The sequence below is a fragment of the Pseudorasbora parva genome, chromosome 6, assembly GCF_024679245.1.
Source record: "Pseudorasbora parva isolate DD20220531a chromosome 6, ASM2467924v1, whole genome shotgun sequence".
NCBI lineage: Eukaryota > Metazoa > Chordata > Actinopteri > Cypriniformes > Gobionidae > Pseudorasbora > Pseudorasbora parva.
In genome coordinates, this window is record NC_090177.1 from 28,906,611 (window position 1) to 28,920,167 (window position 13,557).

Genomic DNA, 13,557 nt, shown 5'->3' on the forward strand with positions numbered 1-13,557 from the left:
GACCATTGACAGGAGGAATAGTGAACATAAATCACTAAACAGCTCAGAAGTACAACCTGAAACAACAATACAAACAACAGTATATAAGCAATCCTTCTACACTGCTCATATAAATAAGCTTAACTTTAGCTCATTACCTAAAAAAAATATATGCTGCATAATTATCCGCTCTAACTCAAAGTCATATATAGTATTTAATGTGACTAAATGAACTGGACTATATTGGTTTACACCAATGTAAGTAATTTTTAAAGGGTCACATATGATAGAACAAATCTTTCTAGGGTAAAACGGCATGTTTTCACTTTTTATAGTGTATTTTTAAATAAATTATGGGTTGACCACAAATATTTAGCTGTGAAAACTGTCTATAAATCACTTTAAGTATAGTTATTTCATGCTACCAAGAAACCAGAGAGCAGGCGTTGCTTTATATTCAGGGCAAAGGCTGCATGCATCTAGAATGGTTGTTTTACATTATATGTGCATGTATGTTGGGTTTATGTGTTTTCCTCACTTTGTGTTAACTGGCATATATTTACATTCACGCTCATTGTTACAAGTTGTTAACACTCAAGTGCACAGCTTTCTTTGTGGTCTCGGCCCCCAAGTACAAACAGGGTTTGTGTGTGTGTGCGCGCGCAAGTGTGTTATGATTTAGTGTATGTGCCCTATATGAGTGTGTGTACAGCAGGCCTAAAACAATGGCCCTCTCAGATTACATCTCTCTGTCTGTGGAGGCTGTAAAGGGGGGCTGGAGAACTCCTACTGGCTATCCCTCCCGCCTCTTTTGTCCGGGCCATTGCTCTGATTGGCTCAGGCCACGTATATATTTACAGCATGGGTTCACCAAAACTCACTACAACTTTCAAACTCAGCACATGAACTATATACCGTCTGGTGGCCAGGAGTTACAAAACACTAACATCTGTGGGATTTTATACTTCTGAAACGTCCAAAGCAAAGCCGTTTCTAACTTTTCCCTTTTTTCTTGCTTGTTTTATGTTTCGTTTCATTTGTGTTACTGGTCAGTCTGTATTTAAAGTAATTTAAAGTAGCATAAAGGCGTCCTGGTGTTCCTTCTATCCAAAGACAACAGCTTGCTTTAAACGTGGTGGTCTTGCTGGAATGAATATATCTGAGTCTAGTTGCTGTCAAGAGGCCAGTTCTCAGCCCAGCCAGGTTGTGGAGCGCGGGACATGGGGTGCCTCCTCCAGCACTCCGGGGCCTGACCGGGGACATGGTTTTGACCACTGCCGGACCACAGAGCTGGCGCCGGTGCCCGGCTCCGGAACGCGGACGGGGTCCCGGGCCGGAGGGGCCACAGCAGAGGCCAGGACGGGAAGCCCGGACTCAACCCGCCCTGGAGCTCTGACCTTGGGCTCCGGTGAGGGGAAATCAGGGGGGGAGTCGAGGATCAGGAGGCCGATGAATGCCTTCATGGTGTGGGCAAAAGATGAGCGTAAACGTCTGGCCCTCCAGAACCCAGACCTGCATAACGCCGTGCTCAGTAAGATGCTGGGTAAGACATTCGCTTTGCATCATGGGGGTTAAGCTGGGGCCATACTAGTACTTCGGCAATGTCACAGACATAGCATATTTGAAAAGGGGTGTTTTAAAATCAGGTTAAGAGTTGACAAAAATATTGATTTGTATGAGTTTGTCAAATAAGTAATAAATACAACATTTAAATAAAAAAATACAAAGTTTTAAGGTGTCCTTTTTACAGTGTAATTATACATTAAAGTACTGAGTAATGTTAATTAACAACATGCATTTACTTTTGGGGTTAATTGCATGCAATTATGCAAAATTCTGTGTTATTATTACAGTATGTATGTGCAACATATGTAATAAGGACACTGCAAATTACAATATTAGCTGTTAGGTTAATCTGTGGTTATAAAGGAATAGTTTTTTTGTCTTGGTCTTGAGATACATACATATCATACTACATGAGTCAAGCAAACATGACCACATTATCACTTAAAATTTTAAAAAGGGGCCATAAAATTATTTGTCATATGTCATTTGTTTAACATAGTTATTGTTAAAAGGATACTGGTGTTGAACAAAATCATGTCCCAATTTGCATCCTGCTTTTTCTTCTTCAATCGAGCTGTTTCGTTGTTTAATCTAACTACAAGCTAAATGTTATAATCAGGCTTAAAACGTACTTGCATTCTGTTTATTACTCTAAAACTGACCTTAATATGCAGGTCAGAATTATCGATGACAAAACAAGCCTTTGGGCGCACATGAAATGGAAGTCATTTAAAAAGTTTGTGAATCTTGCACAATATTTGTGTTTGGCTGTTTCTCGGGGGGACGTTTTGATGTCCTTATTTTTTCTAAACGTAGCAGGGCTGCGGCAGACACACAAGCTGCCGATTGTCTGCAGCCAGTGACCCATTAATAATCCAAATACTACAACCCAACCCTGTGTGCCCGGCACCAGTTACATGTAATGATTCGCTCATGTCACACGCGTTTGTCAGCTTGTGTTACGTACATTTACTTTCTCCAAAAACAAACGCTGCTGCAAACATAATCATGTTGACAGCTCTTTTAAAAATATGTGCAATGTTATATTTGTATATTGATTCCAGAGAGCTAAATTAAATCCTTTTTTTAAATTAATAACCAGATGAATCTGACTCATTAATCTGGGGCTTGATTGTTTCTGTATTAAATTAGATCAATTTTGTTAATGTTGTAGTGATACAAATCATATTTATAAAGCACTAAAACAGAAAAAGTGGACATGTAAAAGTAGCATGACTCCTGAAGCACTAACACTGATTGGATGATGTTTTTAGGTCAGTCCTGGAAGGCTCTTAGCACGCTAGACAAGCGTCCGTTTGTGGAGGAAGCTGAACGGCTCCGCTTGCAGCACCTCCAGGATCACCCCAACTACAAATACCGTCCTCGCCGCAAGAAACAGCCCAAGAAGATGAAACGAGTGGAACCGGGTCTGCTCCTCCAAGGCCTGGCCCACGGGGTCGCCGGAGACGCTTACTCGCCGCACCGCCATGCCCATCATCTGCTGCCTCCTCTGGGACACTTCCGAGACCTCCACCACTCTGGAACTCCAGAGCTGGAGAGTTTCGGCCTGCCGACGCCAGAGATGTCCCCGCTAGACGTGTTGGAGGAGGGAGGTGGAGATTCTGTGTTTTTCCCCCCTCACATGCAGGAAGATGTGGGTCTGACTTCATGGATAAACTACCACCAGCATCCAAACCATCAGACCGGCCACCACCCTCACCACAACTCCCATAACCTCCAGCATTCCCACCCACACCTCAACCAGAAGTCTCCTCTGGCCTGCCTCCCACTGCAGGAGAAATGCCTGGTGGTCGAGCCCACGAACCCTAACGGTCTCTATCCCAACATGAGCCTCCCAGAATCCTCCAAGGCTCCTCACACTCCCACACCTGCAGGCTATTACGGTCAGATATACGGGAGCAGTCAGCCCCAACCCGCCTTCACCTCTCACCTGGGCCAGCTGTCTCCGCCGCCCGAGACCTCGGCGGTGGCTCAGGTCGCTCCGCCCTCTCTGGACGCTGCGGATCAGCTGGGACCCTCAGCTGAGTTCTGGGGCGAAGTGGACAGGATTGAGTTTGACCAATACCTGAGTGCGAGCAGGACTCGATTGAGCAGGAACGCCCCTTGCGAGGAGAGCAGTGCTTTGATATCAGCCCTGTCCGACGCCAGCAGCGCCGTCTACTACAGCGCATGCATTACGGGATAAAAAAAAAAACTGCGATCCCCACGCAAACCTGAAGTCTGGTGCACATATGAGTCTCAGATCTTTTGAATTATTCGAGTTACCTTCTTCAGGGAATCATCTTGCCCCGTTTCACAAATCACTGGAGGTTACTGAGCTCTATACATGTCAAGGATGGCTCTCACAGTATAGACTTCACTAAATTGCATTTCACAGTATGACTAGTCATTTCTGGTCTTGATAACCTGTACTTTCTGAGACTGTGGTCGAATTGAACCGATAATTTTGCTGACTCCATCCAGCTACTGTATGCTTACAGTCTCAAATGAGGGTACTGGGACGTGGAAGTCAAGAATGTGAATATTTTTTGCTATATATACATATGTCTTTCTATTTGCTTTTTATATTGTTTCTATTTTTATAGACATTTTATATAAGGTCGTATGAAAACATGTTTTGCACTGGGTATGTGAAAACCAATCAAGACTCTTTTATACTGCACTTAATATCTTTCAAATACACTTTTCCATGACCAAAAGTATTTCGATCTATCGGCGACTAATTTATCGTGCATTCTTCCCTTTTGTGTGGCTAAACATATTTGAATTGGGCATTTCATGTGGACATGAGATTTTGTAATCCTCTTAGCACTCGAGGAACATGCTGAGTTGGTAATAACTCTCCCCCTTTTGGTAATAATTATCTTCAAATAAAAAGAGTTTGCAATAAAAAATGTCTCAGCGCTATTAAATCAAAGCAATTAAATTGAAAACACACAATTGTACATAGTATTTCACTAACACACTTTCCCACACTACAGAGTGCATGCGCTTAGCTGTTTTTTTTTTTCCTTCTCAAAGACAGTTTTAATTTAAAATAATTGTATTACACATCAAAATGTATCAAAGCATTTTTTTTCGCAAAATAAAGTTGTCACTAAATGCTGGGTGCTTGTCAAAATCATTACACTTGCATTAGGTGCATATTTGCCTGATTTATGTAAAATGGTGATGTGGCTGCAATTGTTGTTGCCTTTTGAGAGAAACGGAGAGCGAGAGCGAGAGCATGCAGGGCCGCAATGTTTAAGTTGTAATCCAGTCTCGTCTCTCTGATTCCCTCCTCCAAGATTTTTGATCAGCCACAAAATGAGTTTGGCTCTTTAAGCTATTTTTTCCCCTAAAACCACGGACAAAAAGAAAACATTTTCGGCTGAGGAGAACAAAACTGAAACTGTCTTCTCTTATGTCTTCATGCAAAAAAATGCAGCTCTGAGATTAAAGAAATGCTCCCTCGTGTTGATTCATTCGATACTTGAGAACAAAAAGATTGATATGAGTGTTTTTCGAGAGGGAAATTAGTCTTTCCAAAGCGTTTACATTTCAGGCAGGATGCCTAGTGTGTGCGTGTGTTCTTTACATCAAATGATACATTTCATGTGTTCCTTTCCTCCGATCATGCTGAGTACATTCGGATGTCTGTTGAATGACACACCACAGATTCTGTTGCCAAGACGTTAAGTGGGCTCAGTTGGGTCCAGGTCAGCTGTCGTGCGGTAGAGTTTCATCCCGCCGATTAATTAGCCATAAAATTAGCAGGAATGTCAAAACAGAGGAAGATCCTGGGGAAACTGGGGATGTTGGGATAGCAGGAATCTGTGTGCTGGAGAATATCTCCCTGTATGTGCAACAGGGGGAAGGATGTGAGAGCGAAGAGGAGCTTTTTTTCACCCCTGACCTGCTCCCTAAATGGAAAGAACAACACTGACCGATTATGCAGGTCCAGTAATTCTGAAGTCCGATGTGCAGGTCAGCAAAACGATGTGTATTTTGAGCCGAACTCTATTTTGTGTGCGACAGACCGAAAGAGCGCTTGAAAGGCTGCTTTTGTGGTCGTCACTGGTATTGCGCCATATCTTTCACAGTTTATGGTTTATTGACCATCTGTGGCTTTTTTCCCCCTTCGTTTTTTTGTTTTGTTTTTTTCAAATGAAACTGATTATAAAGCTCTTAACGTATAAAGGATGAATCATCAAAAATCAACCCAGCAGGCTTCAGGAATCTCAAGTTTAATACAATGTTTCAACTTAAGCTAACAGACCTCTTAAGTCTTTGTATCTTGTTATCAGTCAACCGACCAGTGTTTGTTTTCTAAGATTTGCTGGCTAAAAATAAAGAGGTTCAAAGCATTCTCGATGCCTTTGTACATTTTTGCTACATTTTTAGCTTACACTGTTTCTACACCTGAATAGTTCTGATAAAAGCAGGTTACTGTTGTAAAGTTACTTATAGTCAATAGAATAGTCAAAAGGGACTATAAAAATAAAGCGTTTTCAAATATACTATACATCACATTAACAGTTCCCGATTCATTTCAAATATGATCAAAAACTCAGAAATGCTCTAAATTATTCACCAAACAACAAAATTACAAGTCATTTGTTGGAAATCGGACATCACAGCTCACGCTGTGTTTTTTGGTGCAGGAAACACTGGCAGACCTTACTGAGATGAAAACACGTATGGACACACACAAAGCTTACCCGACTATATTTTGAATTATTGTCACATTTAATTTTTGTAACATACTGTTAGTCAGTCTGGAGCTCATATGTAAATATTAAGAATAAAAAGGCTAGGCATATTGAGGAGATGAATCCAACAATTGTTTCTATGTAACCCCTTCTGTTTAGACCGGGACTCGAACCCTGGTCCGCCAGCATGAGAGTTGCACGCTCTAACAAGGAGGCTAAAGGCTGCAACCTCTAGCGTCAGTCGCTAGAGCGCCTCTTGAGGTCAGAGGAGTGAGGTTTACTCGCACAGCAACTTCTACTAGCTGGCCTCCGTTACACTCACCCCCCTAAACCTCACTCCCATCCGGGTCACAGCACCAATGTAACCCCTTCTGTTCGGACCGGGACTCGAACCCGGGTCCGCCGGCATGAGTCGGACGCTCTAACAAGGAGGCTAAAGGCTGCAACCTCTAGCGTCAGTCGCTAGAGCGTCTCTTGAGGTCAGAGGAGTGAGGTTTACTCGCACAGCAACTTCTACTAGCTGGCCTCCATTACATCTATTAGACCTATATTTTTTTTTAACATTGTTTTATTTGAATCTTTTAATTACCTATGCCTCATAGCATGCAGACGAAACGCAAAAACAAACACCGTCTTGTGTTCGGAGGCATATGTCTGATTTTTGGGAATGCAATGGTGTGAGACAATTCGAGGAGTCAATTACTCCCAATCATTTTGATGACGGAATGATTAAAACTGCATTTGATGTTGTGTGCAATGAGATTGGTTCTCTGTTTAGTCCACTTATCCAATCACATGATCTGTTGAGGCAAAGAGTTTTTTTTTTGCATATTGAGGAATTTGCTCGGGAAATGCGTATCCATCATGGTTCATGTGCATGTTTTCTTAGCGGATAATAATATTATCCACCTCAGCTTATACGGTTTGTAGGTTACACTTCATTTCAGTAGCCCACTTTAGACATTCTATTAACTTTAAGTAACTTAGCATCTACATGTCAAGTAACTTTCATTCATTTGCAACTACACATTAACTAACCCTCCGAGTATTAGTAGAGCAAAACGATCTCATGGTAATGCGTATCAATAGTACGAGTGTGAAATCTCGTCGAATGATACGCCAAAATGAGTTTTGCCTTGCAAATGCTATGCAGTTTTTCGTGTGCATATTATATGCACTTTATGGCATGCATATGGAGACGGATCTCACGAAAATGCGTATAAATAGTACGAGTTTGCAATCTCGTGGAACTCATTTTGGCGTGCTTATGGCACGCGGTTTTTCGCGTGCATATGATACGCACTTTATGGCGTATTATACATACGAATCCCCCCACCCCACTACCCTAAACCTACCCAAGAGCGTGTCATATGCACGACATAAAGTGCGTATCATATGAACGCGAAAAACCGCGTACCATACGCACGCCAAAACTCATTTTGGCGTATACATTCCACGAGATTGCAACCTCGTACTATTTATACGCATGACCATGAGATCGTGTTGGCATATGACATGCTCTTGGGTAGGTTGGGGGTGGTGGGGTGGGCGGTTCATACATAAAATACGGCATAAAGTGCGTATCATATGCACGTGGAAAACCGCGTAGCCTACCATATGCACGGCAAAACTCATTTTTTACATTCCACGAGATTGCGCACTCGTACTATTTATACGCATTTCCGTGAGATCGGGCTCTAGTAGAGTTAGGGTTAGTAGAATAAATAGACATGGGTTACTCTTTATTTTAAGTTGGCATTATATATTACAGAGTAATACAGAGCAATATATAATGTACTTACTATAGAGTTAAGGTTCGAGTTTAACATGTTGTTAACATGTTGTTGCAAAATTATAGTCAGTAGAATGTTTATTGGGGACCGTCACAATAGTGTTTTAGCAGACTTTAAGCAGACAGTCTACTAATACTCTAATGATTGGTAGTTGACATGTAGTTGCAAAGTTACTTATATTTAGTAAAATATCTAAAATGGATTTCCAAAATAAACTGTTACTGTTTTAGGCACATAATAAGATTTGATGCCTATTTCTTTCCAGCTTTTTTATGTTTGTTTTTTAATGCTATATCCCAAAATGTGCATAAAAATATATGTATGGCAAACTATAGAGACTTGGTGCAGGTCTCTTGTGCCAGTGACTGTGAACCTAACAACACACTAACAACTGTATTCAGAACAAGCAACAATTATTCTCTTAGAAGAAAAGGTTCTATATAGAACACTAAAGGCTTCTATTAGCCTCTTCATATTTGGAACCCCTAAAAGGTTCTATATAGAACACCAATTAAACTTTTTTTTCCCCTTAAGAGTATACTACCACTCACTTGTTTCTTTAATATTATGCAAAAACTCAGTTGCACACTTATATTCATGTAGCATATGTGTTTTATGCGTCTTCACGTGCGGGAGTGTTAGTGATTTCATGTGCCAGTAAGTAAGAAGGCGAAAGATCTTAACCTGTGTACGTTTTTTATTATTGCAGCTGAAGAGTTCATGTGTGTGTGTGTGTGTGTGTGTGTGTGTGTGTGTGTGTGTGTGTGTGTGTGTGTGTGTGTGTGTGTGTGTGTGTGTGTGTGTGTGTGTGTGTGTGTGTGTGTGTGTGTGTGTGTGTGTGTGTGTGTGTGTGTGTGTGTGTGTGTGTGTGTGATGTGCATGTTTTCCTTCACACACTTGCTTCAGCTTTTCCATCAGGCCAAACAACGGACTCTCCCCAAAACCCCGTCCAGCAAACCTACTGCATGATGTCATCTGTATATTTTCTTATTTCTTTCCTCCCTTCTTCTTCTTATCAGGAAGTGTGGCCCCTTACTATACCCTTACTCTTCCCCTCTTGGACAGGAAGTAGCTCTGCCTCCCCTTCCTGTGTAAGCAGCAGGACGTGGCGTGTATGTGTGCGCGAACAAACATGCGTGTACCCGTAAATGTGTAAAGGAACAACATATTTATTATGGAACACATTGACCCTGTTTACATCTGGTAAATGTGTGATGCAATAAGCATCTCAGATGTGTCTTGTGAACAGATTTAAATGGGGTGGTCTTTGATTTAATTATATATATATATATATATATATATATATATATATATATATATATATATATATATATATATATAGATAGATAGATAGATAGATAGATAGATAGATAGATAGATAGATAGATAGATAGATAGATAGATAGATAGATAGATAGATAGATAGATAGATAGATAGATAGATAGATAGATTACAGTAATCTCAAGTATATGTACATATGTACACTATATAGTATATTGCTATACATATATTTATATGTATATATCACTATATATACGTTCATAGGTGTAGAAAAGAGCCCAATATTAAAGTCAAAATTATATATTACCTTCGTTACTTCTGTACAACACAATCTGAAACATCTTGAGATCATAAGAAGGATATATTTTACATTTTTAGCACTGATAAAAATGTTGCATTGACTTACTGCAACTTGATCCCTGTGAGTAGGTGGCTTTTTTAAATAGAATATTATTCCAGAGACAGTACTAGAAAACAAAAAAACTGCTGGTCGCTGGTTCCTGACTTCCTGTGTCCAATCTTTATTGGTGAACTGGAGCCTAAGTCTTCTCTGACTTTTTTCTTTCCTGAACTGTCGGCATAATTTACGAGCGTGGCTGTGCTCAGGCCTGGTGGTTTGGTGGCCTTGGGTTTCTGTGACCCATGGGTTGTGGGTTCAAACCCAGGACAGGACGGTAACTGTGACCCAACCGAATGGACACACGCCATTACTCTGTGAGCTTCAAACTTAGTTAGAACAACCTTCTTATGAGTCTTATGAGCATGGTTATAGAGATTTCAGCCTGTCTGATGCTATAACACATTTGTATTTTTTAATTCCACCTCCATTGCATTTAAAATACATGCAAGGAACAGGACTGTGCACTTTGACAATTGTAGTTCTACAATTTATTGCGAGTAAATGATGACTGTGTATACTGAGACTTCACAGTAGGTCCAGGAAATGACTGTAATGTAGCAGCGCTGTGCTGTAGAATCACAATAATTATCTGTATCTGCATTACAGTAATCTCCAGTATATGTACACAGTGTTTAGGTTCTCAGCAAGTTCCCAGCATTTTTTTGTTCTTTCAATTTGCTGATTTATTGTGCTGTCACTTTTACTTGCATGTTTTTACATACCAGTTAGTTCCGGTCCTCAAATCTGATTGGTCGAGCAGCGTTCCAAGATCGCAGCACTGGGATTTTTCACTCTTCATATAACTCCACTTGTCTGTGTTCAAGGAAAAACATAGATATTCTGTCCGAAAGTAAGAATTCATTCCTACGACTTTATTTGTGGAATTTTTTTTTTGAATGAATTCTCTCATTTTAGGTAAATTGTGGCTGTTGTAAAAAGTTGTATTAATTATTCATTTCTAGTTTTAATTTGGTTTAATTGTGGTCACGAGGGAACAAATACATAGGCTATAAATTCTGGGATTTTTTTTTATCGAGTGCTCGGCCACAACTGAATGTTGAATTAAGTCAGTGAATCATTCATTTAACTGATTCACTAAGAATGCTGATTCATTCTGTAATGAAACATGTCTTTATGCAACCCGATCACATGTAAATGCGTATAAATAGTACGAGTGTGCAATGTCGTGGAATGGATATGGCAAAACTCATTTTGTCGTGCATATGATATGCTGTTTTTCACGGGCATATGATACGCACTTTATGGCGTGTATATGACACGCTCTTAGGTAGGATTAGGATGGTGTGCTGGGGGGTTCATACGTATAATACGCCATAAAGTGCGTATCATATGCAAGAGAAAAACAGCGTAGCATATGCACGCCAAAATGAGTTTTTGAGCACATTCATACTATTTATACGCATTTTCATGAGATCCGGATGCTTTATGATTAAATCAGCACTAGGTAACTTTTCAACCTTCATAATATATTTTTTAAGACTCTTGTGATGATAAATCGACTTACAATAGGTTGAATGACACGTCTGCCATAGCCTGATGGGGTCTGTATCGTTTTTAATCATACTTTTAAACTTTGGGTTTCGGGTAGTAACCCGAGAACAAAAAGAACTACAAAATTCGACTGCTTTACGGCATATACGTCACTTCCACCAACACACACACTTCCTTACATTCAGACGTGCGAGCCCAACTTTGTTCGTCGGATAATATAGTCATGTCCGAAGCAGCACAGACAAATAAGAAAGAACAGGTTTTGTTGGAGGAAAGCTATAAGAGGAAACGAAAAAGTGACGGGATTAAAGGCAGGACGAGGATCAACATGTGACCAGCGTTTGCTCGTCGGCGTGAGCTGAAGGAGGCGTGCCCGACCGATGCTGTCATGCTTGTTATGGTGATTACCTACCACTCAAACATTGAACTGAAGTATCATATAGATTCTGTAAAACGGTAACCAATAGACTACTATAATGACGCTGGCTTGTAAACGTGAGCATCGTGATTATTTGGCGTTTGAAAAAAATAAAACCCATGAAATTATATTCATATGACATGCTGAAACATGCCACTGACTGTAACGTTACCTGGGATGAAGAAATTTCACACGCGCCGCCAGAAGAACACAAGTACACCTGCATGTGAACTCCTCCTGCAGCGTGCAGGTTAACTGTTAGTGCTGCACCAACCCGCAGCGCGACTTTTATAAAGTTATTTGGCCCGCACCGCACCACTGTATATATTTTTACAACCCGCCCCGCACCCGCGACCATTAAATAGACATACGGGGTCCGCGAGTTATGAGACGACCTGCGCATCACTAGTTCAGGGCTATCAGGGTTGTCATGTCAACAAATGCCATGCGCGATGGCATCCCCTGTTGTAGGATGACAGATCTTACGACAGTAGTTGAGGACATTATTTTTTCCAAACTGTAGGGGGACCCCGAGAGCAAAAGTTGCCAAGTGCTGCTTTAAATCATTGAATAATTAATTTAACAGATTTTTTGCAAAACTTTGAACCATTCAGGAAGGAAAATCACTACTGCGTGTATGTTTTTTACTCAGAGCAGAGGGAAATAAACATGCCTATACACTTATTTGTTCATTAAATAGGGTGAATAGGGAATAGGGCGCCTATTCAAAACAAAGGCGTAGTTTGATGATGCCAAGTTTGAGCTCAGAATCTTGGGACATGTGGTCTTCACCTCACAGCCGGTGGAAAAGAATCGGGATAGGATTCGGGCAGAAATCATGTTCATGGATGTTATTATTACCGTTACTGTAGTATGAAGCAGAGCAGGACCGAGTGTTGAGGAGCTGAGCAAGATCACTGGAGCGATTGTAGCAGCGGGACTTTTATTATGACGGGACACAGTCGCCGGCAGCATTTCAGCTTTTCCGGTCATGAGTATGAGGTAACGCAGCTCTGTGTATCATATCAGATACATTTAAGTGTGTTGAAAATCATGTCATGGCGTTACTGCGTTTGCTCAGCGGCTGCTGTGACACTTGTTCACACTGCTAAGAGTAATAGCCATTTTCTCACAATTTACAAATAGTTGGAAACATTTGGGATATTGTTAGAACTCAACTGAACAAAATACAGTATATAACACTGGCCTAGTGGTTTTTGAATATTTTACTGCAAAAACCCTACATAAAGCACCTTAAAAATAATATATTATTGCTATAATGTTCAACATTGCCACATATAGATGCATACCTGTGAAGTTATAATCAACTAATAACATAATTAAATACAATCACAAATAATAATATAATTAAATCACAATTTGAAAAAAGATCTCTGATGCAACATTCTGTAATTACACAAGCTGGAGAAAAATATTTGAGAGCAAAAAAAAAAAAAAAAAAAATATATATATATATATATATATATATATATATATATATATATATATATATATATATATATATATATATATATATATATATATATATATATATATCATAATGGTTTGATGAATAATGGTGATTCTAAAAGGAAACCCAATTTTAAACCATTTCATATGATAGGTTTTTTTTTTTTTTTTTCTAAATGAATTTTTTTGCTTGCATTTATATCTGAATACATAATTGTATTGTAATACATTAGTTTACATTTTTTGGCAATTGTTTACAGTGTGCTCTATTGTCAATGTAGCAGTCAATTGTGTTATTTCAGACAAGCAGTGTTTGTGACGGGCCATTTTCTCCATGGCTTTCTGAAGTTTCCATGACAGTGCCATAATTGACAGTGCAGCGTCTGTGAGACGGGATCCTGACCCAGAGTGACGCCTTGCTAAAG

General features: G+C 40.1%; 1 protein-coding gene across 1 annotated transcript; it reads left to right on the forward strand.

The window, feature by feature from the left end:
• The first annotated feature begins 421 nt into the window (after window positions 1–421).
• On the forward strand, window positions 422–4,668 carry sox18 (SRY-box transcription factor 18). Its single transcript, XM_067446587.1, has 2 exons — window positions 422–1,522; window positions 2,820–4,668. Exons 1-2 carry the CDS (start codon window positions 1,129–1,131, stop codon window positions 3,749–3,751), a joined length of 1,326 nt encoding a protein of 441 aa, XP_067302688.1. The 5' UTR covers window positions 422–1,128; the 3' UTR covers window positions 3,752–4,668.
• The last annotated feature ends 8,889 nt before the right edge of the window (window positions 4,669–13,557 follow it).

Bases quoted from the DNA above. Each gene is read 5' to 3' on its own strand.
- sox18 (XM_067446587.1), top strand. From the start codon at position 1,129: ATGAATATATCTGAGTCTAGTTGCTGTCAAGAGGCCAGTTCTCAGCCC. The intron at 1,523-2,819 runs GTAAGACATTCG...TGATGTTTTTAG, and splicing joins CGTGCTCAGTAAGATGCTGG to GTCAGTCCTGGAAGGCTCTT.